This window comes from Cinclus cinclus, chromosome 9 (assembly GCF_963662255.1).
Source record: "Cinclus cinclus chromosome 9, bCinCin1.1, whole genome shotgun sequence".
NCBI classification, from domain to species: Eukaryota; Metazoa; Chordata; class Aves; order Passeriformes; family Cinclidae; genus Cinclus; species Cinclus cinclus.
Window position 1 is genome coordinate 3,918,790 of NC_085054.1, and position 27,128 is coordinate 3,945,917.

Here is a 27,128-nt window from a genome sequence, read left to right on the forward strand (position 1 = left end):
AAAAAACTTGACTGTCCTTCTTTAATGCTGGAAGCTTGACAGTAAGGATTAAAAATTGTTCTTTCCTTTCCACTTAGTTATTGGAAAGGCTGTGAAAGGCAATCAGTCTTGTGGAGCCACACTTCACAGTCTGCATAAAAATGCCATGATTCTCAGTCCTCTCCCCAAACTAATTGAAAGTGTGTAATATCACACAGCTGGGAAAATTTAAACCATAAACATATACCATATATACCAATATATCATGCTATTGCACAAAACCTGTTACTAATAGACACTTGATGAACTACAGGATCGAAAAGGATCTGAAAACTGAGATTATTTTTGCTGCAGGGTAAGAACTTTTCCCAACTGAAAGAGGAAAAAACACTCTTTCAGCAGTGCAGGAATTGGACTGCAGTCAGTTCATTCATTCTGTTTGTGAAATATGGACTTTTCTTTAATGATTTCTGTTTGACTGCTGTCTTGCTCAGATGCTCTGGGGTTACTGCTGCAGCAGATCTTGCTTTTGGGTAAGAGGAAATTCATGGCTTTCTGATCAGTAAATTCAGGGGTTTGGGCCATCAGAACAGCCCCATGTGTGACCCCCCCTGCCTAGACCCAGGCTCCCTCCCCACCAAGCTATTATTTCCTGTAATGCCAGGTGGCAGTGTTACCTGTCACCAGAAGTCTGTGGGTAGTGCTGCTTGTTTATTTTTGCATACAGTCCTTCCAAGTGCTCCCTCTCCATTGGTGCTGAGGAAGAATCCCGCAGATAAACAAAGGTTTCTCCTACTGCTGGTGATGAGGGTCTGTAGATGCCTGCTGGGGGATAAGCCTCTCGGAAGTGGTTCACTCTGGCATAATTTGGATCCACCTCATCATCATCAATGTCAGCTCCTCCAGGACCAGTAGAATAATCACTCAGGCCCCTCAGTTGCTTTTGACGTAACTCCTGATGCTTTGCACCAATCCTAACAATGAAAAACAAAGAACAAATTTGAAGTGGGATCTTCTTCAACAGTAATCTTCACACAAATTTTGAAACACCAACCCCGAACCCAACCATTTAGAGCTTTCAGTACCCTGTGAAACTGGTGCCAGATAAAACAGAGTGATGCACGCAGGCAATTTTGTTCTTTATCTCTGGCAATCACATTTGTAACCAAGCTTGGTCAGCATTCTGACGGAAAAAAATTAATGCTAAATATAGTGTGGCTTTTCACAAGTATGGATGCATGAACACATACAGGTTTAATGTTATACCTACCTTCCAGATTGCAGTTGCATATACCTAACCCAATCCTTATACTTTTTATCTAAATTAGCCAGCAAAATTGTTACTGACCCTTGTTTATTTGACCCACTTAGATTCTCCTAAATACATTAACTTGTGAAAAGTGGATTAAATGTGAACATAAATGGAGAGATGGCATATCTGTCTCCATCAAAGGACCACAATTAATTTACTGAAGATTTAATTTTTTCAAAAAAATATTTTGGCTACATAAATGTGAAAATCACGCCTTATTATATAGGGGATAGGGACAGTATAAAACAGCTAAGAAATTCACAGAAATTTGACAGAATTGAATTGGTACATATAAGTGAATTAAAGACCATTACTGGCAGTATTCCATTGTGACAAAGCTTTAAGTGGTATTAGAAAATGCTGCTGCTAATAAGGGCCACTGTGTAATCTCTTTGGAATAGTAAAACATATTCAGGTAAATTTCAAGCTAAGATGATATTCAATGATTCAACATTCCTGCTGGAGAAAAAAAATGTACAGCAAGACTGTGATCTCTTCTGTTACCTGCTCAGCTACTCTTCAACAGAGTGTAATTAAGTGCAGTGAGATGGGTCTGGCAGAATGCTGAGCAAGGTATGTAATAAATAGCATTTACAGAAAATGGAGGAGCATGGAAGAAGAAACAAGGAACAGAAGAAAGATACAGAGATGCAATGCCTGAGGGAAGTCAACATTTGCTTTTGACTGTAACTGGAAGCACAACAGCAGTGTAGAAAGAACAGTATCATTTGTATCACAGGAGTAAAAGTGGAAAGGGTCTGGCAGACTTGGTTATCCAAATAAGGCTTAATGGCCTCAGGACTCTGCATATTGAAAAACGAAGGTGTTCTGGAGAAAGTCTTTAAAAGGCATGGAGAAAAAGGTTCCCTAGAAAAACAGATGAGCACACTGGGAGCTTCCACCTGACAGACAGGAACTACTAAGTTCAGAATGGGATCAATAGCACTTATTTTGTTTCACTAGATTTGTATCATCAAAACAAGTGCTAAGACTTTGGAAATAATATGTAGATAAAAAGGTTCACAAATGATTCCAATGAGAACAACATGCCTTTCTACACATACACTTGAGTACATCAAGGTGTACATCACTCATGCATTCCAGTTCACATCTCCACTGACTGTGCTAGGACATATCTAAGGGAAATGCTGGCTTTCAACACTTAAAATATAGTCATACTTTACAGCAGGATGAGCATTCACAGACAATACAACTGTCAAGGGGATGGGTGCCTGCTATTCACTCTGCCTTCCCTCAGTGAAGCAGATGAGCTTTCTCCTCTCTGGGACTCAAATCCTGTGTGCCCCACCTTGGGTACCGCACGCTTTGGTCCAGCTTTGGGCTCCTCAGCATAAAAAGGACATCAAAGTGTTGGGAGTGTGTCCAGAGGAGGGAAACCAAGATGATGAAAGACCTCTAGGGCGAGACCTAGGAGGGCAGATTCAGTTTGTTTAACCTGGGAAACTGTGGAGTGCTTCACCCTCAATTAGTGACCAAAAACCCCTAAACACAGAACTCAGTGCAGGAATATATCGGATGACGTACAGCTCCTGTGGCACACATGGGTACATGCACACACAGTACACAGGCAGAAAAATGGGAGAATGCTACATTTCAAGGAATGGTCGTATCACATGTCAGTGCAGAAGGCACGGCACAGACCCGAGATGAGTCACAGCAATTTCTCAGAAAATGGTGAGCCTTCATGTTCCCTGGACCAGTACATCTCTGGTCTCCCAGGTATCTGAGACCTCTTTGAAAGCAAGAGGAGTGCAGCCAGCAGCATCACGCTAATCTTGCTTTCATGTATGATAGAAAGAGTAATTTGTCCTGCTATCAATACTGGTATATTCTGCACAACAAAAGCTGGAATTAGGTCACCACAATTTTCTTTTGTTCCTGTGAATAAGCCTAGCTTCTTCAGCTTCTCCTTCTGAGTGCAATCTTCAATTGCTGCCAGTATTATAAGTCAAATCTTCCCAAAACCAATTATTTCCATTTTATATTATACGGACCAGTCAATACCCAGCTATGTGAAATTCTTTATGATCAATGCTTAATCCTTTCAATACATCTATTACAACTGCATTAATATTTCTTGTTTTCTTTTTACTCTTCTGAACAAATCTATAAAATTTGCTCAGTATTCTCTTTTTCATTTCAATCCAAATGTTCAAATATAGGGAAACAAACTATCAGATGGCTGTTTTTTCTTTCTTTCTATTTACCTGTCCTTTTATGCCTTCTCACATGTTTTTCACCTTTGAAATTTCTCACATTTTTGTGAAGTTTTATATTTCCAACTGTATTTTGGCATCATGTTTTCACACAGTTTTAAAGCAATCTTATCCATAGCACATACCAGTAGGTGCCCAGGAATTCTTCATTGAGGGGAAAAAAAAAAAAAAAGTGCCGCTCCTTCCATGACTTTTTTAATGCTCTGCCAATTCTACTAAACAGGCTACTTTTCTATATCCCACTCTAGTTATTCACCATTTCTGCACTTGCCTTCGAAATTCTCCCTATCTGAAACAGCAAAATCTTTACTCCCCATCCCAAACCCCCTCACCCCAAACCAACTAACCAACCTAAAAAACCAAGAGTTTTAAATTAACACAACTGCAATTGCAAACAGCTCATTGAACAATTACTACAAGACACTCCCCAACTTGCAGCACTTGATGGGTCTGGCTAAACAACTGCTGCAAATTTGTGAAGAAGGATAAAATGTCCCTCAGCACTACGATGCTGGCAGTGAAACCAGAGCTGAGAAGATGCATACATCACCATCTCAACAATTTAGTGAGGCACTAAGGTTTCTACAAACTTCCTGATGAGGGAAAGGCAAAAGAAAAACTCTTCAAACAGAAGAAAGGGAAATTACATGTATTTCCTTTTGAGTATCTCATGCTAATAATTCTGCTTGCTCTCTGGCACCACCTGAACACTGTGCTCTCCAGTTAAATCCCCGCACAACTGCACAAACTCCTCTTAGCTGTGTTTCTGTAAAAAACAGAAAAAAAAACAAGCAGCCAGGACAGACAACAGAAGTGTCATATCAAGAAATGCCCTTCCTATTTTCCTTGTGACCTATCTTTTTCTCAATAGCATCTGAGTATCCTACTCTAGGCTTTCCCTACAGGAAATAGGTTGGACTTGATCTCAAAGGTCTTTTCCAACCTAGTTTATTCTGTGATTCTGTGAAATCATTTCAGAAAATATATACTTTGATAAAAAAAAATATATATAACCTTAATAGAATGGCAGGCAACTTTCTGAAAATATGTTGCTTTTGTAGAAGTCAAATGAAGACAGAATCCATATACATACTTTAGTTCTGGAAGTGGGACACAGTACTTTGAAAACACTTCTGCACACCTCACGTACTGCTCAGCAGCACACCCCCAGAGCTGTAAATCAAGGATTGCTCTCATTTATCCTTCAAATAATCTTCCCATCTGACATTTCTGCACAAATCACACACAGTCAGTTCTCATCTAGTAACACATGAAAAGATGCACGCCCTAGAGCGTAGCGGCCGTGAATGGGTTAACAGCCCAGACAGCTCCTTCCAGCTGCAGCTCAGACACACGATTGAGTTACTGTGGCTTAACAAGTTATTGTGTTTCTGCTGAGCTACTGTCAATGACCACATATGTATTCACCGCCTGTGACAAACACAATGTAAAACGCTTTAGCCTGACATCGGTGACAGAGACACTGACAGGCAAAAGCTGGATTAAAAGGCTGCAGAATACACAGAGTGAAGCAGCTGCAGGAAGGGATGTGAACTACCTCAAGAAAACTCCAGAAGAGCTGAGCAGAAGTGACTTTTGGAGAAGACCCAGAAATGCTTTTGGGGATGGAATGCGAGGGCTAGGAGAAGCCCTGAGAGAGAGTGAGAAGTATCTCCTGGCCCAGCAGCTGGAACCTGGGTGGGTGGGTTGTGAGTGGGTAACAAGAAAATGCTGAAGCTTCTAAGACTCTGTGAAAAATAAAATACAGGACTTAATGTTACCAGTTGAGTAGCCAAAAGAAGGCCAGGGTCATTAAAAGCTGTGGAGCCCAAAGATGGCCTTCAATAGGAAATAAACAGCAAGACAGCAGCTGCAGCCCAACCTGCACTTTTGGGTGCCCAGCTCAAAATGAGCTTTGCACACCAAGGCAAAGGCTAATGAGGGTCACTCTGGATCAGCTCGAGACTTGGACACTCATGTCTGCAAAAGGAGACGTGACAAGCAACTCTGGCACTGACAGCTGTTAGCTACTCTGGGCTGAGCAGAGTGAAAAAGCTTGGCCAAGGAGAGAGCATGGGCTCTCCTACTCAGAGACCTACAAGGCTGCCTTTCACATCTCAACAGCTGAATGTAAGGACAACCAACCAAAACACACCCGTAACAAAAAGCACCACGTTTTTGGAGGCGTTTGAACTCCTCCCTTGCCCTCCCCAAAATCCTGTTTCTGCTGACTTTGCAGGGAAAGAGTAAATGCAATATATATATATATTTTTATGAGCAGGGCACACAAAGAATAACATGCTTTGAGCCCCAAGTTCCCCATCTAAGTAGTCAAACGCAGGAATAGTAAAGCATTTGCTAACCAAAATAATGTATTTCACAAAAGGACCTTGTTTATACTTCAGATGAATACAGCAATATTTCTTACATGGTGGTATAAAAGTAACAGATTTGTGGAAGCATGAGCAGGTACAAGAATGAGCAAGACACTGGCAAAGTCAATGAAAGATGTTCCTGGGGGAGAAGAATGAAAAAAAAGCAGAGACAAAAAGTGCAACAGAAACTGGGCCTTAGGTTTTTTAGGACCATTTCTATTCCATTTCCAATAGGAGGAGTAGAATAAAAGTAGGGAATTGAGTGTGGATACCAGCACTTTAAAGTATACCTAAACTTAAGAGGACCTAATCCTTAAAGTCTTTTGAGATGATTTGGATGCTAAACATTCTTCTACTCAGTTGTTCCTTGAGAACAGCAGAATGAAAGCTACTTCATTGCTTTTTTCTCCACTCATGTGACTCTCCCTGAGATCTACATACTGTAATGATTACTCAATTTACATCTGATTTAGTATCTGCTTTTGTGTCTCATTTACCTAATTCATACTCATATTGAGTAACGGGTTGTCTACAGGCAAGCAGCCTATTTCTGCAGGAGGTCACTTAGATTTCCACTGGGTTTAATGTTTTAATTCCTTTTTAGCTGCTAGCAAAATATATTTTGGTAACTAAAATCTTATTTTTTTCATTCATTTACATAATAGTGAAATTAATATATCCTTCCTTTAGACATTCATAAGCCATAATCACTGATGGGAATGGGTAAATTTCAGTTGAGTATCTGAGGAGATAATTTCAGTACAGTGCTTTTAATTTTTTCAAACGTCATAATAATTTTTCAGACAGACATGGCCTATAATGACATTAACAATCCTGTTCAAACCTTCCTCTTTTATCAGAGGATGACTAATTTTTATTTTTTCAAATATCATCACCTAACAAAACTCTAGAGGCAGGCAAGTCCTATAGGTTAAAAAAAAAGAAAAATTCACCTCTTGCCAGTAAATTGAGGACATCTGATATGGATTCATGAAGAATCAAACAATATCTAATTTAGTATTGTCTTTCAGGGTATTCTACTGGAGGCATATTTGTCAGAAACGTTCTCCCTACAAGCTATGCAAGTGTTTCTTCATTCCAGCTCATTCTATTGTGCTGGATTTTAACATCTCCCCCATAATTAGTATCTGTAATTGTAAACAAGAATAGAAACAGTCTCAGAAATAAAGAAAGGCAAGCCACAAATTCAAGGGAGTTAGAAACTAACTCAGGGTAACAAGATATAGCTCTTGTACCACCATTAAATGCCCCAGTGATAAAAACTCACTTTGCCTGTTCCAGAAAACTACCTTGTGCCTGTAAAATACTAAACTGACCAAAGAAGCTGCCCTTGGAGGGTTCTAAAGAAAGGAAGGACAGAAAAACTTAAGGAGGAGATAGAGCTATGTCAACCTTAAAATTGAATATTATGAGAAACCAAAGATGAAATACCACAGAATGAGGAATGGGAGCTTTGGTTCGACAAGACTGAGGTCTTAATGTTCCTCCATTTATTTCAGAGGTGACAGGGAGTGACTATCAGCTTACACAGGATCCCACCCTCTAAAGAAAATCTTGGCTCTACCTAATGAGGTGAGTGTATTTTCTCCTGTCCTATGAACTTCAACGACAATATGATTTTTACCCTTGCTGTTAAATCAGAGGAAGTTTTTCTGCCTGTCTACATCAACTGTACATTGGGTGAAATGCAGCAGGTTACAGAAAGCCAACTTTCAGAACAGCCAAGTATTTTATAGTCCATAGTTTACTCCACTATGTAGTTTTCTTTATTTGCAACTACCCTGGAATTATCTTGAAGTGACAGTATCAGTAAAATTTATATTGTAAGGAACCCTCTGAAGGTCACTCTGCTCAACGTCTTGCTGAAAACAACGCTGACTGCACAGATCAGTTTTCTCAGTCTCCTGTCAACAGGATGTTCCTTGTTTTGTGATAATGGGGATTAGGGAGTGGAAACATTCCAGGTTTGTTAAAATTACTTTGACATCTTTCACCTGAGATATTCTGACGCCTTTAAGAGCTCCCCCCTGCAAAATGGCCTTGAGTCTGCCGTGGCTTTGCACCCTGTAGTTGCAGTTGGAGGGCCCAGCTCCCAGTGCTGATTTAAAGGAACTCCCAGGTTGCTGTCATTTGCACTTTGCTGTTAAGATAGGTAAAGTGCTGTGCATATCATACCTGAGTCCCCTTTGTGAATACTAACTCATTCTGGAACAGTCATGAAAACAGAATTAAAATAACAATACTCTTGGAAAGTAAGACTTTGCTTACACTTCAGACACTGGGAACTTAATGTCAGGAATGCACACAATACCAATTGCAGTCAAAGCCTTATAATCATCTCTCCAACAGACAAATCAAACAAACAGTTTCAGAGAAGTTCAGATAAGCAGAGAACAAGTATAAAGTAACCACCCCAGTATACCTGGAGAAAAGCTGTGGGGAGAGAGACATCCAGCTATGAACTGAATCACTGCCAGTGACTTACTTGTCTCCAGCAATTGCTGTAGCAGGTATCAATCAAACCCACTGAGGACTGGTAACACTGTTTTAAGAAAAATACCAGAGACACTGTAATGACCATGAGAAGGCACGACACTGATCTGACAGCCCTTTGAAAACCCAACATTCACAACCACATGCAGCAACACAGCTCAGGACAAACCCAGGAAAGCTGGCACCCGATGAGTCCTCAGGGCCACCTCTGTCAGTAAAGGGCTATTCCTGGAACACCTCCTGAATGGGTACTTGCAGCTCCACTTCCCAGTGACACCTCAGGAGTTCACACAACCATCTCTGCAACTGCATAAACATTATGCCTTCATTATGAATGACACCCTAGTAGTAGAAGGAACAAGCCTAGCTTCATGTGGTATGATACTCCATGCACATATCTTTATTCTACACATGACACTGAACCTAGAACCTATTGAACAGGATTTCTCTGTACAAGAACAGGAACAGTCTCCATCTGTTAGTCTGGGATTCACAGGTTGCTTCTAATTAACAGCCCTTGATTTGAAAGCAAAACTCAGCTTTGCCTGAGCAGTCACAGCTTTTAAGACTTTCAGGTATTTTGGTTTAAGATCACTATGGAGATTTACACATGCAAACAGATTTCCTGCCTGTCTATCCCCATGAGTTGCATTCTCATTTTTATGCTGTAATAGCAAAGGGAGTCTGAAAATAGGAATTCTGTTCTGTGGCACTACTTCAAAGTGCATGCCAACAATTCATGATAGACTGCCATAAATCACAAATGGAAGGGCAAGGAATGAATTGCTGCTTCCAAGTAATTCTTACGCCCTTATTGATTCTGGAGTGGGCAAGAGCTGACCTACATTCAGCATTGCATCAAAGAAATCCCTAGGCCAGAATAGTCCATCTCTTAGAAAGCATTCTTTTAGCCTGGTTGGCTAGTACCTGGGCCAGTTTAACTTTATTAGTTTGGCCTGTAAGTTTCTAGCAGCATTTTGGGTTTACAGAACAAAAATAACCATCAAGTAACAAAACTCTGATATACACAGAAGAGAAGCATACATTGGCTCATTCAAGCAAGAAAGAGCCAGGCCATTGCCCCTGAGCTGCTCTGACCTCTTAGGTGGACAGGTGGCACACCTTGTGAAAACGAGTCCCCAAATCACACCGGTGCCTCAACAACGAGCAAAACAAGGATACTAATGGCTTGGTTGAGAATCCTGTGCTTACATTTTGAGAGCACAGCTATGACACCTAGAAATGCTATTTCCAGCAGTGTGCAACACCTGGAACAGTGCTGTGACAGAAAAAGGCCAATTCCATGTGCCACTCTGTTACCATCAGTTCTTTATGTTCTTAAACTGGGACAATCTGGGACCAACTGCTGTCTTAAAAATGTGCTCCAGCAGTAAAAAAGACACATGAAGCAGCTCAGAAATTGCTGTCTGGTTCTAAGTGTTACAACAAAACCTGTAGAAGGTAGGTGAGACCCATCTACCTCAGTTACTAATAACCAAACATCAATCCCCCAGAGTTCCATGGTAGGCTTTTATTACATGTTCTGGTATGCAGAGCAGCAGCAGATCTAAAATGAGAATCATTCAGAATCAATGGGTTGGGATTAATCTGTCCTCCTGTCCAGTGCAAGTGCTGCCACAGTAATAAACAGAAATCTGATAACTTCATACTGTCAGCACAAAATGAAACTATGACCTTGACCTGTGCAACAGCATCCAGTACTTTTTTCATAACTACAACATACCATACTACATGGCCATGATCTAATAAGAATCTAAAAGTAATTAACTGGAATTTTTGAAAACTGAAGCCTTAATCAAATATGTATTCTTATCAGGGTTGCAAGCCAGCAATAAATTGGGACATTTAAAAAACTGGGATCCAATCCAATCCGTGATCTGATCAGGGTTCAATGGTTATAATAAATTGGGAGTATTAAAACTGGGATCACATCCAACACTTTATTTTGTCTAAACCTCAGAACCTAGCTGTGCTGCAAAGTCAGGAATACTCAATGAACAGTTATACCATGTTGGATTAACCCTTAATAAATAATGATGCACAAGCTCAGGTGTCCCAAAAACATGTGGTTTAGTACAGAGCTTAATGGTGAGAAGAGCAATTATGAACATTTTATCAGAGATCAATATGAGCCCTAAACAGCCATAACAATGCTTTCAGATTTGGCAGATGGAACAAAAGCTACATGGGGCTGCTAACAATGCACACGTGTATGAACGTGCACTAAGATGCATTATGCATTTAAAAAAAAACATACTTTGATTTTTGCAACAGTCTGAATTTCAACTTTTGATTCAAAGCAATTTGGCTTTTCTACCATACTGCCATGTATCCATCTATTCTCATTTTCATTTTGGTTTCCAGCAACATACAAACTGTTTGCAATTAAATATAACAAAACAAATACTGACAGAAAGGGAATGAAGTTTCACTCCCAAGTACTCTCTCCTCTCTAAGTGGACTCTAAATGCTTTTATTTCTGTAAGATGCATCTCTTCGTGCAGGGATCTTGCAGCTGCAAAATTAAAACTCTGTTTGCCAAATATCAAAAACATATGTATTGATTTTTTAACTATGGGAACAGGCAACAAATGTTAGGGCTGATAAGAGAGAAAAGCTCTTCAGTTGCTGGAAGGTTTCTGAAAAGTAAAGGAAAGTCAGTCTTTAATATAAAAACTGAAACCACTTAGTTGTCCCCAAATTTGAGATACAGTATAACTTAAGCATTCGGTTCAGACATTGAGAAAGCAGGGGCCAAATATTCCTTCTGCTTCTCTAACACTCTCCTCAAGCCTTGATACTATTAAAATTCTTTCCTCAATTAATTCCAATGAGGGCTACAAAACCAAGACTGTTTTAACAAAACTACTCCCACAAAAAATGGGCAGAGAATTATTTTTCACATGGAGTGCCTCCTTATTAACTAACTCTCATGCTACTTCAAAAAATCCATTTTCAACAAGGTGCTTAATTTTGTAAATTTTATTCTAATGTCAAGTACGTGTTCAATTCTGTTGGAAGACAGACTTAGGTCTCAGTAGGAAAATCCTAGTAAAATAATACTAAACAAACAGGAAAAAAATATTTTTCTTTCAACTGATAGTCACTTTATTTGCATTTAAAAGGCAAATAAATTATGATGTGTAAAATTCATTCATCTAATATATTTATCCAGTTCATTTTACAATGACTTTCAAATATTAGAAAATGAAAAGAACCCCAAATGAGTGGGAGAGAAATGGAGGAAGGTATGAAATATTTTCTGAGGGAAGGCAAAGACAAGGCCTCTTCCAGTATTTAATAATGTAGCAAACATCTTGTCATTAAAATGATAAATTCTGAGTAATTTACACTGAACACACTAAAAATACAGATTTGAGTCAGCTTGATCAAAATAACCCTCAGATATAGCATTTGTTTCTTCCTTTTATGGGCAGATTCTCGACCTTTGGAGCACATGCTTTACTACAGCCAAACTCTTTGAAGCATGAACAAAACAATGAGTTTATTTAAAATAAGGCCTCAGTCCAATGAAGCATGTGACTTGTGTCAGAAAGGACAAGCCACCACCTCAAAAACTGTACCACCAGTGAAGTCAATACTCCTGAACTATCACGAGCTCCTGTCTTTTTCCACTCAAGTTTCACTGACACTGCATCACCTTGGCATGAAGAAAATGAAAGGAGGTAGGGGGCAAAGAAGAGAATAATTTAAAGGAGGTGCTGGATTCATATTCAATTGGACACAGATAAGGCTATTACTAAAGAAGGAATGCCTAACATCCGAAGTTCCTGTTCACTACTTGAAGCTTGCAGAAGTAGTAGTTGTGTAATAAAGTACTGGCTTTGAAAAGAAAGGAAGCCTGGGGTTGAGGTCTGGAATCAATTCTTAGCTTGACAGGACTTTTTAGGAACCTGGACAAGCCACTGCACTGCCTGCATGTCACATTCCCACCCAGAGGACACTTGTCTTTTCCTGTCGGATTTTCTCTCTGCCACCTCAACTGTAAGTGCTTGGGGTCAGGCCCAAGCTTCCCCAACAGCAAAGGACACAATGAGACCTTGATCTTGGTGTGGATTGCTAGGGAATACAAGCAGTGTAAAAAAAATAATGATGTCAGCATTTTGGTGCAGGATGTGGAGCTGCTTCAGAGAGCTGCAGCTACAAGGCAGCACAGAGAGTTGCACTGAAAACTGAGACTGGGACAATGTGGAATGGAAACAGAAATTACTAGGCTAGAGAAATACTAAATTGATTTTCACTTTCTGAGGTTCAAATCTGAAACTTGGCAGCCCATAAAAGGAGTTGCCAGGCAAATTCATGTTGAGGACCAGTGTGCAAGCAAATCCTATCCTTTTGGGAATCATCTGCATTACAGAGTGAGCACTGAATACTCTGTCTGCACACGCCCACTAACTCTAACACATTCTGGATGTGCCAGACTTGTTGCACATGCACTGCTCAATTCCTTCTCTGTGCAAGCAGGAAATCCAACCTGTTCCAGGCATAATGGGCTTACACTCATGCAGCACACCTACGTAAGAGCTGACGTTTCCTGTCAGTGCCCGAGTCACTGAGCTCGTACTGCACAGCCAGCCCATAACAGTGCAGTGAACACATTTGACATTTTTGCATGTCTAAAGCTTGTGAAACTTTCTAGAAGAAGGCTGCAGACTCTACAAAAATCCTGTCCTTGGGATTTTGTGAAATATTGTTGTGCCTATCCAATACCAACCAAAAACCTCTGCAAAACTATGAGAGATAGCCTAGTTCTGTAAACTGAAAATGCACTTCCTACCAAAAAATATTTCTCAGCTGAGATCTTGGAAGAGTATTCTGCTTTTTGGACAGCTGCCAAGCATATATTGCATGCAAAACCAATATCCAAAAACAGGCGAGTTCCACAGCTGCTAAGATGCTGAAAAGCACTTGATCATTAATCCTGTCACACCCAGCCCAAAAATCAACTACTCCAACCTCTTCCACTAGTGTCCAAAATGGACAACATGGCCTATGAAAACACCCCTAACAAAACAGTCAGAAGGAAAGTCATAGTATCAGTTACTATGGTAGGCAGTCAGCATTTAAGAAAACTGTTTAAGCAAAAAATCTGACTTTAGATTTGCAATAATTGAATTGAGGATCTGAACAAGAATTATTTATACAGCTAATCCTGGAAAAGTAAAATTTGATGTGCATTTAAGTTATTCTAGAAAGGTTAAATGTTAGAAAAGCAATTTTAGTTTGTTCAAGGTGTTAAATATAGGATTTGATCACAGGCATCAGGGGACAAAACTTGCTACATTTCTACAGTCTGTTCTACTATTACATCCCCACTAGTTTTAACATGCACTCATTTCACTCAACAAGAACAGATCTGAAAATATGAATGTGTTCTACTAAGCTTCAGTTTTATAAATATGAGACCAAGTATGCAGGATTGCAGCTAGTGAAGTCATAGGAGCAGATGATCTATGGTGTGAATGTACCACAAGGTTTTCTTTGCCAATAGGTGCATTAAAATCTTGGACTTGAACTACATTATAGAATTACTAAATCTTGGGACAGAGCTATAAAACTTGTCTTTACTGTCTTGCTGAGCATCATCATTAGGTGAACAGTCAACAACTAAGCAAAAGGACTGATCTACCTTCAAGTCAGGTAATGTTTCCTTAGTGATTTTAATCAATTTTCCTAACAGTTTTTACCCATCTAGAAGAAATAGCTTCTTTAAATAATTTTCCCCTAACAAAAAATAACGGCCCTTCTATTTTATGACCCGCTCAAGAAGGGTTCACTAGTAAGCCTTTAGGTAGTCTTATGTGGGCGAACACACAGCCATGCTCTTACTTCATTTAGAAAGTTGAAGCAAATAGTTTGTTTTTACAGCATGTGTTGCATTCCTTTGAAGATAACACAGGGAAAATTTCTTCACTATTTTTCTGGATTTTTTAAAAAAGAAATTAATTTGAATCCCCTGGAGATATGCTACCTGATTACAAAAGTGTGAGATTCCTATTCTTGTGCCTTACAGAAGAAGAATCAAGTAAGTGAGTTAAAAATATCATCTTGGTTCATCCACTTCTCAACACACCTGCTGTTCTCCATTTCAGTCACAAACTCTTCCAGGTCAAAACTGAAATCATTACTAGAGAAACCAGAATGATGAAGACATTGAGCTGCCAGTTTCTAACGCAGCCGTACCAAGTTACTGTCAATCAGTGACTGTAATTAAAAAAAAGCACACAACGCTAGAGAAATATTAAGAACAATTATCTTGTGTCCAATTGGAACGTTAGACCTCTAGACAGAAGGGTTCATTCCTTCCAGCCTGCCAACATTTTAGTAAATGACACTGGCCCTTTAACAGATGGGATACATGCTTCTTAGCTTGCCAGGATCCTAATAAAAGACACTGGCTTCTTTAAAATGAAGGACACATACCTCTCAAATTGCCAGTATCCAAATTGGGAGTCAGCAGTTTAATATAAAGGCACTCATCAATCTGGCAAAATCAAGGACACGGCACAGAAATTTTAAAACAAATGGTACAAAGTTTCTCCTGACACTACTTAACTTAGATGAACTAAATACTTAAGCACTGGCTAAGCATATCCAGTAGCAGCACTATAGTAACTGGATACCTTGCTAGCTTTTAAAATAGTAAAAATTAGCAGCAGACTTCGAGGGTTTGGATTGACTTTTTTCCCCAATCAAACCCATTAGACACCATTTATAGGGCTGAGCACACACTGCATGGCTCAAATGAAAGCTGGGTGTCTTTTCCCTGGGCACTGAGCAGTACCACAAATGTTGACCTGTGTGGAAACACTGTCTGCCCAAAAGCAACCGTGTCTGCTTCCATTCCCTCTCCCAGGGGTAGGATGCTCCAGTGAAGGAGGGAGAACTCTGAAAGTTTTCTGCTTGCACTGACAAAATGCATTACTACAACTTGTAAAGTTTCACAGCATCTGCAGAAGCTCCCTGAGAGCCAGAAACTATGGGCTCTTTAACTTTACTGACAGCAGACATCAGAGGGAAACAAAGACCTTTATTAGCAAAGAACTACTGGATGAGCTGGGGAAAGGCAAAGTGGAGTTTGCTGAACCTTGTTGACACCGACAAACTGTTTCCAGTTTCTGGATGGTAGACATGGGGAAAAGCAGAAAATTGTAAAATCTCTTAATCTGGGAAGATAAGGAATTTACTCAGAGTGGGCATAGGAAAGTGTATTTTATGAACAGAATAGACTCCCAGGGTCTTACCCCAGAAATACAATTCCTAGCAGGCACAGACCCAGCTTCTTGCCTTGCCCCTCTTGTCCAACCCACTGCTGGCAGACTCCTGCCTCTGCAGACTGATTTTAACCATCTGAACCTGCTTTCTTCCAGGTGTTTTCTCAGCATATTCAACATTTGTTGCGTACATATTTCCACAACAGGTGGCTTACCAGCAAACACTGTGCAGAAAAGAAATACCCAAGTACAAAAACTACTATTTGATGGCACAGCCAGCTGAAGCCAAAGAGATCTGAAGTGCTGGAAAACAATGGCAGAAGCCGTCAGGAGAGGAGGCAGGAGTTTCTTGCAGTAGAGAAGTAGAGGAGAAAATTCCTAAGTCAGGAATTACAATCAGGCCTTGAGAATGGGCAGAGGTGAAACAGGTTTTGAAGGAACTGATCTTCACCAGCTAAAGCAGAAGCTGGGATTTGAACGGGACAGTGAAGTTCACAGAAACTCCAGGAGAAGAACAAGCTCCTGTCACACAGCAGCTCTGACTCGGCCAGGACTAGACTAATGCTCTGGCTTGCCAGGCCTGACTGCAGTGGGCATTGCTGGGACAGGCTGGCTGCTCCTTCAGGAAACCCCTTGCTCTGAAGTTTTTCACCTGATCAACAAAGATGCTGCCATTTCTCACCTTTCACGCTCATCTTTCATTTTCTCCAGCTCCTCCTCTTTAAGCATGCCTTGCTTTGGAGTCCCCTTCTGGTCTGCCTTCCCACTTTTATCTTCTTTCTTCTTTCCAAATCTGTTAAAGATATCAAAGAAGGAATCATGAGGAAATAATTACAGGAGAAAAAAACAGTACTTATCTATCATAAACCACAGAAATTTTAGGCAATCAAAACACCAAGTTTTTTATCTCAGTGACTCATAAACTTCCCACATTGCAAGATATGTTATCAGTACTACCTGGGCCATAAGGAAGAGGAAGAACTGGTTACAAATGGATTTGGACCCTGTACTTTTGAAAGCTATTGCTTGAAACTTAGTTGATAAGCCCTGTCAAATCTGAAAAGCAGGGCACTGCAGAGCTGGAATATGGCACATTTTAAAGTGGCTGAAGGCTCCTCTTGCCACACAACAGCTCTCTGAAGGTCATCTGCAGTGGCTGTGGTGTCAGCACACAGACTGGGCCACTGTTCTGCTCTTACCAGTAACTACTCTCTCATTCACGATGCCCTAATTTCAAGATTTGTTCTTTGTTTAAATGAGGATGCAACCAGAAAGAACAAAATCTTGCTTTGTTCCAAGAGTACAAACCTAGACGGTTCATAAGAGCTCTTTTTTAAACTTCTGGGGTTTTCTTTCTGCCTAGTAATATACTATCATGTAATATTTATGCTGTGAAAGTCCTCCAGAGGCCCCAGTGGGTTTGGGGCTTGCACTGTTGTTTTATACACTGTACAAATATGCATAACAAGTCTGCTTTACCCAGCTTATAAAAGGTGGTGAACTGGGGAGCTACATTTAATTTCTGGTGGAGTTAGAACAGAAACAGAATACTGGGGTCAAATATGCTTATGAATCATGGACCAAACAAAAAGTTTAGAAACCTACCCTCCTCTTCACAAGTTTAAAATTCTCAGTTCCACAAGTAAATGATCAACCTGTGTCTTTCTCTGCAAATTAACGTGTCCTTATATGCATGACAACAATGTAAAGAAAAGTAATTACTTCATGATTAAATATACTACGCTGCAAATTAATTAATCTGACTCAAAACTGCAAACAGTTCTGTGAAAGTCTGCAGATTGCCTACGTGATCTTTTTTCTACCCTTTTTATTTTTCATGTCAGCCCAAACTGCCTCAAGTGGAACAGCTGAACTACTGTGACTATCCTTAAGCTCTAAATCATTGACTTTGTTTCTCCACAAACAAACGCAGAAATTCTGCAAATAGCCAGGCTCATAAGATAATGATCCAAATTTTTTGTGAATTAAATTAATAATTCTGAGCTTGTAGTCAAATGAAGTTAATGGGAACTCTGCAGCAAGTTTTCCAGACAATAAGAACTTGGTTAGACAGAGAATGATGGATGTGAGAGACAGACACATAGCATGTGGTACTAATAAAAAGGAAAAGTACTACAGGTAGTAACATGAGATGCTTTACTGTGCTGCTGTCAGGGACTGTGCTGGGGAGCAGAGAGTCCAATCAGTGCATGGTTTCCTCTTTTTTCCTATGTGTTGGTATAGAGATAGATGGTGTCTTGCATTCTTTGCTCAAAATATACATGCACCTTGTCTACAAACAATCTTCAGTCCTTTTTTTTTCATGGTCCCTACTAATTTCAGGGCTGCCAGCAATACAGTATATACTTCCCATGCTTTTCCTCTTTGTGAGTGTAGAACAGCACACTAATTTCACTACCACTTTCTGAGTTCCAGCAGTCCCAAGAGACTGGGGTCACACACCCCATGAGAAGGTGGTGCTGGCAGTGAAGGCAGCAGTCAGGAAACACAGAGGCTGTACAGAGAGTGAGGAGAAACAAAGTAAGGTGGGTGCACAGGTATGAGCTCATCCAGGTGAAAAAGAAAAGCCAGATGAAACTCTGCATATATTACTCTCTACAGAGATGCCAAGCAGCCAAACAAGAAATCACCTGGGTATGAGCACCAGCAGGCTGCTCCTGAAACACCCCTGCTTTCTGACACTGGCTCATGCTGGGAAGATCTCATGGCAGTTTTCTCAAGAGGCCGTATTAGCACTTGCATCTTGGTCATAATCCAGCCCTGGTACTTTGTTTATATTCAGGCTGCCTGCTTTTCTCTCACAGTTTCAATTATAGGTTTGTGGAGTTTCATATCCGACTGTAGCATGTATTGATTTTGAAAACATTATTCTTGGGCATTTTGTATTGCTGCAGGGAGTTGAAGTTGGATATGTTGCATACTCGGGAGAAATGTAAAAAAAAAATAGTTTTTAACATGTGTCCCTTTCAAGTCTAGATATTATTTCTTGCTTACTGGAGAAATACATTTTAAATAACATAAAGTGACAATTTTGATTGCAATAACTGCCAACATGACAAACTTTACAAAAACAGTGTTGTTTGCTGGTAGAGCTGCTCTTGCCATAAATTTGGCAAGTTTCAGTGTAATTATAAACTGGGAATAATGAGTTGGTCTCGATGAAAACAACTTTTGCTGTTGTGCTGCATTAAAGGCAGCGTGGCCAGCAGGTTGAGGGAGGTGATTTTGCCCTTACACTCCACTCTCATGGGACCCCATCCTGGGTGCTGCATCCTGCCCTGGGCGCCTCCGACATACAAAAGGACGTGGAGCTGTTGGAATGAGTCCAGAGGAAGCCACAAAGATGGTCAGTGGGCTGAAGTACCTCTCCTAGCAAGAAAGGCTGAGAGAGCTGGGGTTGTAGAGCCTGCAGAAGAGAAGGTTCCAGGGAGACCTTCTAGGACCTTCCAGTACCTAAGGGGGCTACAAAAGAGATCAAAGGGACTTCACCCAAAGGCAAGGAGTGGTAGGACGCGGGGAATGGCTTTAAAGTGAAAAGGGGTAGGTTTAGATTAGATATTAGGAAAAAATTGCTCACTGAGGATGGTGAGGCACTGGAACAGGTTGCCCAGGGAAACTGTGGAGCTGCTGGAAGTTTTCAGGGCCAGGTTGGATAGAGCTTTGTGTAACCTGGGACAGTGGGAAGTGTCCCTGCCCGTGGCAGGGTGGAACTGGGTGATCTTTAAGGTCCCTTCCAACCTAAACTGTTATATGATTCTGTGACTATTTCTCTGTCATTTTTTGCTTCAGATAGGATTGGTGCAGGCTTACAATTTTGAGTTGTTATATAAAGTATGCAGCATATAGCTCAAGGCTAGGGAAATATTAATGTGTAGGTTTTTTTTTTTTTTCTTTTGGCCTGTTCTGTACATTGCTATACCATAAAAATCCATTCTCTTATTATTACTGTTTTCATTCCATTCCCTTATTATTATGTTTTTCAGCTCAACAAAAATCTTGTACAAATAGTAGAAAATAAAAGCAGCACAAAATTTAACACTGTTAAGAAAAACAATATACACAGACAACATTAAACCACAGAGAACCTAGTATCATCTCTGCCTGAATTTATACACCCTGTCCTAAAAGTTATGGTCTGCTCACTGATGTGTTCTAATTTCCATGATGATAAAATTAACTTCCAGCCATTGTAATTTTGCATGGGTTTATTAAGCACTACAGGTTTAATAGTCTCTACTGCTTATTGGAACAACAATCAAAAAAAGGTAGTAAGAGTACTTGCTGCATGATCAAATTAGGTATGATCATATTATCATCAATATCAGTATGAGGGCTCCACTGATTTCAACAAGAACAGGATAAAATCTGTTGTCAAATTATGCTATGGAATTAATCAAATCCATATTAAAATTCTATGGAAACTGTATGGCTTTAGGATTTGAAAATGCCAATTCTCCAAGCAATGAATAATTGGACTGTGGAAAAATCTGCCTTCTATATTAATACTATTGTCAGCAGAATAAAAACATTAATGAAAAATTGTATGGTACTCAAATTTTTAAAATGTCTGTTTTGCTATACTGTGCACAGTCAAATTTGCTTCTACTTAATATCTAATAGATTTATTACTCTGAAAACCGTTTATAACAAATGGAGAAATATAACTAGAAGACCTGAAAACAAATGGATCAGCTGTATCTTCTCATTCTATGGCCATCTATAATCAATTTATGTCAAATGCAGACACTGGTCATTGCCATGACAGTAAGGAAATAAATCCATGCCTTCCCAGGTTGAGTGAGTGCCCCAGTTGTTTGATTAGCCAATGTAAATAACTGGGAAGCACTGTTAAAGATGTTACAGCCCTGTTAACCTTAGTACACTTTTCAGTTGGGAAAGTTAATATTCCAACTACTCAGAGCACAGTTCTTCTGTAAATAAAAACATGAAGGGATTTTCTTTATGTGAACAGATCTTTGAGCGCTTTGTGCTTTTGGGAAAAGCCCAAAGACTGTTGAAAATATGCTGTGCAAGACTGAGGCATTATCCTATTTCTATTAATTTCAAAGAGTGCCCTGCAAACAACTGAAATTGTTCCCCTCAGAAACATTAAGGAAATAAAGTCTCTGAATACCAAATGGATGTTGTCTTGCAGTATTTATTGCCATCCTATTGGCGATAGCATTAAAGCACATGTACGCTTCTTTCCAAGGATTCTAAGGGATAAAAATGAAAACAAATATACTACAGACCTGCTTTGTTATTACTTGGGATAAATGTCTTGCATGCAAGACCTAAAGCTGTGGTCATGGCAACACTTCGTTTCCGTGTGGAGCCGTGGGCTTCCAGATCTCAAACGTGTTGATATTTGCTTCAAGGATTAAAAAGCAGGCAGGTCTATAAAGTCCCAGACTTCTAAGCAGCAGAAACATCTGGTGGGTGGAACCTTGAAGCAGCTTGCTGACTAAATTCAGCAATTTGGATTTCTTAGGTAACTCAGTTGCCCAAGATCAGGAGGCTCCACTGCAGCTAACAAGGTACGTAATGAAAGTACAAACATCTGTGGGAAAATAATTCAAGAGAGCCTATGACACAGCCAAGGAAGACACAAAGCCTAACACTGTCAGAAAATCTTGACATCTCCAGAAATGATCTGTAAAAAAACAGAGTGATTTGTAAAGTACATATAACAAAAGCTCTGACTCTTAGTAATTTCACAGCAAAATGGAGAAAAATGCTGAGATTATTAAAGCAGGTCCCCTATGAAAGGCTAGAAATAACTCTTAAAATTAAATTTAAATGTGAGTAAGAATGAATAAGTGAGAAAGAAAGATAAAGATACTAATAAGGTATGATTTTCAGATCCACACAGGGACTATAAAAAGCTTATTAACTGCCACTACTGCACTGTGTTTTAAGTTATTTTATCACTCAGCTTTTATGGTAGAAGAAATACTCTGGAAGCAGTACTGTGCTTTGATTAATTGCTTTCATACATACACTTTTACAGAGTATTAAACATTGCTGTAAAGATCCTTAGCGAATGAGACTTGATGGTGATTACAGGCCAGGCTCATTTTACATTTATGTTAATAGCAGCATTAATGAAATACATCTTTCACATTTTTAGTGGCTCTCTAAATACCTAAAAGGTTTGTTACTAAATGTTTACTTACTGGGCAGAAAAGTGTGCCACTGAGTATTACACCAGTGGGATCAAGAGCTTTGCAACAGCTAAAAAACTACAGGAAAAAAAAAAAAAAAGAACGTTTTGGTAAAATGTGTTTGATAATTTGAGAATGGAGCACACAAAGCAAGGGCTGGGCAACAGTGTTGAAATCTTCATCAATATAAGTTGATCCCATTCCCTCTGTGGAGGATTTGGCCCCAGGACACTGAGATGCAGAAAGTGGATCCCATTCCCTCTGTGGAGGATTTAGCCCCAGGACACTGAGATGCAGAAAGTGGATCCCATTCCCTCTGTGGAGGATTTAGCCCCAGGACACTGAGATGCCCTTCCCAGTGTACAACACACATTACAGCAAAAGCTCCTCGTGACAAAGCCTTGCCCAGGAGCAGGTTCTGACCCCATCTCCCTGCTTTGGCAGGGTGAAAGGAAGGTGCCAATAAGATGATGAACACAGGAGAGGGTTATTTCAGCCCCTGCTGCTCCCTGCTCCTGGATGGGCAGTGCCTCCAATCCTGGGGCAGTGCTCTGTACAACACCAATACTGTTGGGTAAATTGGAAAGAGATCCGGAAAATAAAGAGGGAAAAAAATGGACTTTTAGTTTGATCTGGTGAGGTTTGCTTGCAGGAAAGACTTTTACAGCTGGGCTGCTGCCTCCCTGTTCTCCCACTTCTAGGGCTCATTCCCAGGGCAGCAGCAAGAGAAGAGCAGCAAAAACAACAGCTTTCCATGGCAAACAACAGGGCAGCTTAGGCAACCAAAACCAGCTCCCCTGAAAAGGGAAAAAAATTACCTAACCTCTGATTTATTACAACAGTGGAAGCATGGAACAAATTGTTCAAGTGTGCTATTTTACAATTATTATTTGTGTTTCACCAATGCAGCTGAACTTCATGAATGTGAGCATCCTCATATTTAGCCATCTTCAAATTATAATGGGAGATAATCCACATTATGCTAATGCTGTGTTCAGAGTTAAAATTATTATGATCAGCACAAAAAAAGAGGAGTTATGCAGAAGTTGCAAATATTAAAAAAATCCACCTTATAATGCTCATGTTACATCAGAATTAAGCAAACAAGTGCCATTTTCGTATTTTTTAATTTATTTTTTTATTTACTGTATCAGACTGCTGGAGCCAGATTAAAATGACTGAACTTCCAGAAGCAGCCTAATGGGAGTAAAACTTATCTTTTAAAAACTCTGATTAAACACAACCTCCCCCCACCCATTTATTTCTTTGATGCCCAAATTAGCATCTTTTCTGCAGCATGCTGAATTAATTAGTACACTGACAAAGAATTAGTCCAGATAAGATCAAAGCTGAAACCATATTTATCTGGAATTTGAAATTAAGAGCAGAGAGTATTAACCCTCAGCACTTCAAGGAGCTTTCCACATGGCACACTTAGTAAGCCTTCTGCGAGTTCATTCAAAATAAATCAACAGTGCAACTCTTTTCCCCACTGAAGTTTTGCTAAAAGGAAAATAAATTTGCCATGAATTATGCTACAATGCGAAACTGCCTTTAATGCAGACCCTGTACATGCTACTCATTATGTAACTTGTAGGCATCAGTAGAACAAAGCAAACAAAGCTGAGAAAAGATACTTAATCACATTTGTATTAATGCTTGGATTGTCACATTGTTCACAGACTTAAGGGCTACTGAAAGAATTCCCAGCACTGAATCTGAGAAGCTGCCTGCTGTAACACCTCACAGGTAAATAATCTATAAACTTCAGTGGAGAGGGTCACACACAGAAACGAAATGTCAAACAGAAGCCCTAAATTACACAGTGAAGTTTGAAGTTTACTCTGAGAGTTTCAACCATGCGGACAGCAATAAAAGAAAATCTTCATTCCTGGTATCACTGCCTCAGATATTATCTGTGTTTCAGTACCAGATAAAAGACTGGAGGATGTTCCCCGTGTGACATGCAGGAGGCTGATCTTTTGCCTAGAAATTGCAGAATGGAGGCAATTTAAATAGTGACCCCAAAATCTTCTCACTCATCTTTCCAAAGCCTTTGAGCCCCCCATAAGCTTATTTTTAAATCATAGAACTTGCTCTTACAAAGACAGAGGTGAGTTACTGTAACTCATTCTGATGACTAGGTACTAGGAAATTCTTACCAGTAGAGCACTCCTGTTTATCTGAACCATACGCAAAATCTTAATTCTGCAGCATAAAAAATGACCAAAGACAAAACCCAAGGAGCTTAATGGAACCTTAAGACTTGGGCCACCCGAGCTGAAGTGTAAACCCACAAAATCCATCCATTGAACCAATGGAATGGAATAATTCTCATCAACTACTATGCAAACATAGACAACAGAAGGCATCTGTCAAGAGTCATCTTTATACTTCAAGGAGCTTATTTTTAGAAAACATGCTGAGGTAGTCTGAGTCCTGGAGGTAGCATTTATGAAAAGAGGTCATTACTACTATTATCTGACCAGGAAAATCGTAGTGTTCAATGGCAGCTATGCACTTGTTTCCATGAAATGATGGTTTAATCATCCAGTGACTACACTGCTAGACTTTTTGGTCACCAGGACAAGAATTCTGCATCCTCCGTTACATATACTACAAAACAGAAATCTGCAGTAAACAAGGACAGCTGTGATTTACAGCTTGATCAGAAGGAGGAAAAAAATCAATTTATGGTCTGTCCAATGCAACAAGCACCGCCTGTTTGTCCACCAGACTGTGGAATTACTCTGTACCAAAGTAAGAAATTATTCCCATATATTCTTATTTGTCCCTGCTTGCACAGAGCAGCAGTTATTTTCCCCTCCTGATTTCCCTTTACAAGCATGTAATTTCTTCTGAAGCGAATACTAATTCTGTTCCAAACCGTGCAGAGAAACACTGCTGTACCTTCCCTGTAAGGGGTCTGTAAATGGCAACCTGCCAACCCCAGGGGAACACGACAATCCCATCCGTGTCTTGGGCATGGTAACTCCATATTCAAAGCAAAAGGAAAGAACCAGCCCTTGACTTTGCTTTCCTAGTTTCCATTTCATAGTCCCAGGAAAGGGGAAGGGGAAAGAGAAAAGAAGCAGGCAGTTGGGCTTGCTATTAATTTTTCTGGATATTTGTTTTTCTCTGTCGTGCAGCAAAAAAAAAAAAAAAAAAAATAAATGCAGTTTCTGACTGAACCTATTCCTCTAGGGTGCAGTCAGTAAGACAAAGTGGGAGACACACAGTGGCTGTGCAGTCTGCTAGTGCTGCCAGCTGCCCCTCCAGAACTACTTGGTGACTTTATGGTTTTTAAAATCCTGCAGTCAAGTGAGAGCCTGCACACCTCTATCCCAGCAGCTCCTCCATCCCTTTGCAGGTAGCTGAGAACCACTTAAAGGTGGGACAGGTAAATGACCAACTGAAGTGAGCTAAAGGGTAGCTCTTTGGGTACCAAATGTGATAAAAGCAGGCTCCTGAATTTTTTGTTTCAGGTTTTCTCCTATGTTGGGTGTCTCTTTCCCTTGTTACCAGCCACGTGACCCCAGAATTCAGTAAAGTATCAACTACAGGTATATGTATATGTATTATGCATGTTTGTCAGAGGAACATTTTTCATTTTCCTTATATCATAACTCTCATGGTATTCAGGGCTTTTCTTAGCATTTTAGCTATTCCTGCACTTTATGAGAATCTCCAGTTGCACTACAAAACTTTTTGCTCAGCCCTCTTGGCCATGGAAAAACAATATAGAACCGTGACATTATCAGAACTGCAGACACAAAACTCATGAGGCAAATTAAACATACGACATTGGCAAAACAAAACTGAAAACCTGCCACGTTTGCACTCAGAGCCATGATATTTTGAGGTGTCAGACTTGCTAATCATCTCACCACTGCAGGGCTCACCTTCTCAACCAAATCATATGCCTTCCTCCCACTACATGTCACAGTAGGGGATTTGTTGGGGCTAATCTGACTTTCATGAAGCAAACCTGCACATTGCAGGTTACAACAAGATCTCCAAGGAAAAACATCTTTGGAAAATAGCAGGAATACAGAGGACTCCCCTTCCTGTTCCAATTGAGACAACGTGCCAGTCTGCACAAAGGCTCCATTCTGTGGAATGTGGTGACTTTAACGAGTAGTTCATGTTGAACATGTATCATCATATCCATTCCAATATGAAGAAACTGAGTCACAAAGGGTAAAAGTTATCTGCTCAGTTTGAAAGGTCCCATTCTCTTTCTCTACTGATCGGCTCAGAGCTATGATTCCATTATCACTCCATATCCACCTCCCACACTTTCCAGGCAGTTTGCTATGATGCTTTTCCCCCTCCACTATTCCCCCCCATCTCCTTTAAGCTTTCTCCGCATTCATTTCCTTCTCCCCAACACACTCTCTCTCCTCCTCCTTGCTCCACTCTCCTTTCATATGCTCTACTGCTGCACTGCTACAGAAATACCTCTTCCTGGGGACTTCTGCTGGAGACTGCACAAAGGGAATGTGTCTTGGGCACCAGCACTCTTGCTTCTGAGACACTGAGCAGCAATATGCAGTGAAGACATGCAGAGATCTCTCCAGTGGCTGAGCTACCACTCTCTCTCAGCAGGATGCATTAGCCTTATTTGAGCTCAGGCTCAGAGTACTTGAGAAACTCTGAACTAAGAGAATTCACAGTAAAGAGATGCTTTCCAAGGGAGACATAAGAAGGAGAGACAGAGCTCTTGAATAGGCAAGGGAGGTTGTAAAGCCAAGAAAACCCCGACTTGATGACTTGCTTTTAGGTTTCCTAATGGACTTCTGAAGCTAAAGCAACACAAATTCCTTCTCTGTGCCTTTACCATAGCCAGCGTTTTTACAAAGCATTAATATTCAAAGTAAGAGAGGAGTTGTGTATATCCTGTATTTTGAAAGATGTGTTTTGGCACAACAAATAATAGATGTTTTAGCATTTTTAAACTGTCAAAACCAGTTCTTCTGATAAATAATACCTTCCCTCCCTGGCCTTGGCTATTGTACATTTCTAATTAGACATAGTAGTTTGTGGTTAATATCCTTCCCCACGGATTTATTATTAGCTTGTATATTCTTTTCAGTAGAATTGTGCTAATGGTAAGGTCTGCTGGAGGCCAACTGCATGAAGCCACTGGGAGGAGAAATCTGTTTGCCTGTCAAAACAGTGGCTATCAATTAGAACTGCAAATGTGATTCCTTTAAGTGTCTTGGATGGTAGCAGAGACTTCCAGTGATGGATTAGGGGGCTGAATCACT

At 40.1% G+C, this 27,128-nt stretch overlaps 1 protein-coding gene across 1 annotated transcript in view; it reads right to left on the reverse strand.

Moving 5' to 3' along the window:
* PARD3B (par-3 family cell polarity regulator beta) overlaps positions 1-27,128 on the reverse strand; it is a 390,492-nt gene that overhangs the window by 75,644 nt on the left and 287,720 nt on the right. The window contains exons 19-20 of the mRNA XM_062498095.1: positions 16,356-16,466; positions 657-953 (exon numbers count right to left, since the gene is read on the reverse strand). Of these exons, the coding sequence (XP_062354079.1) occupies positions 657-953; positions 16,356-16,466 (408 nt within the window). The remainder of the gene's footprint in view (positions 1-656; positions 954-16,355; positions 16,467-27,128) is intronic.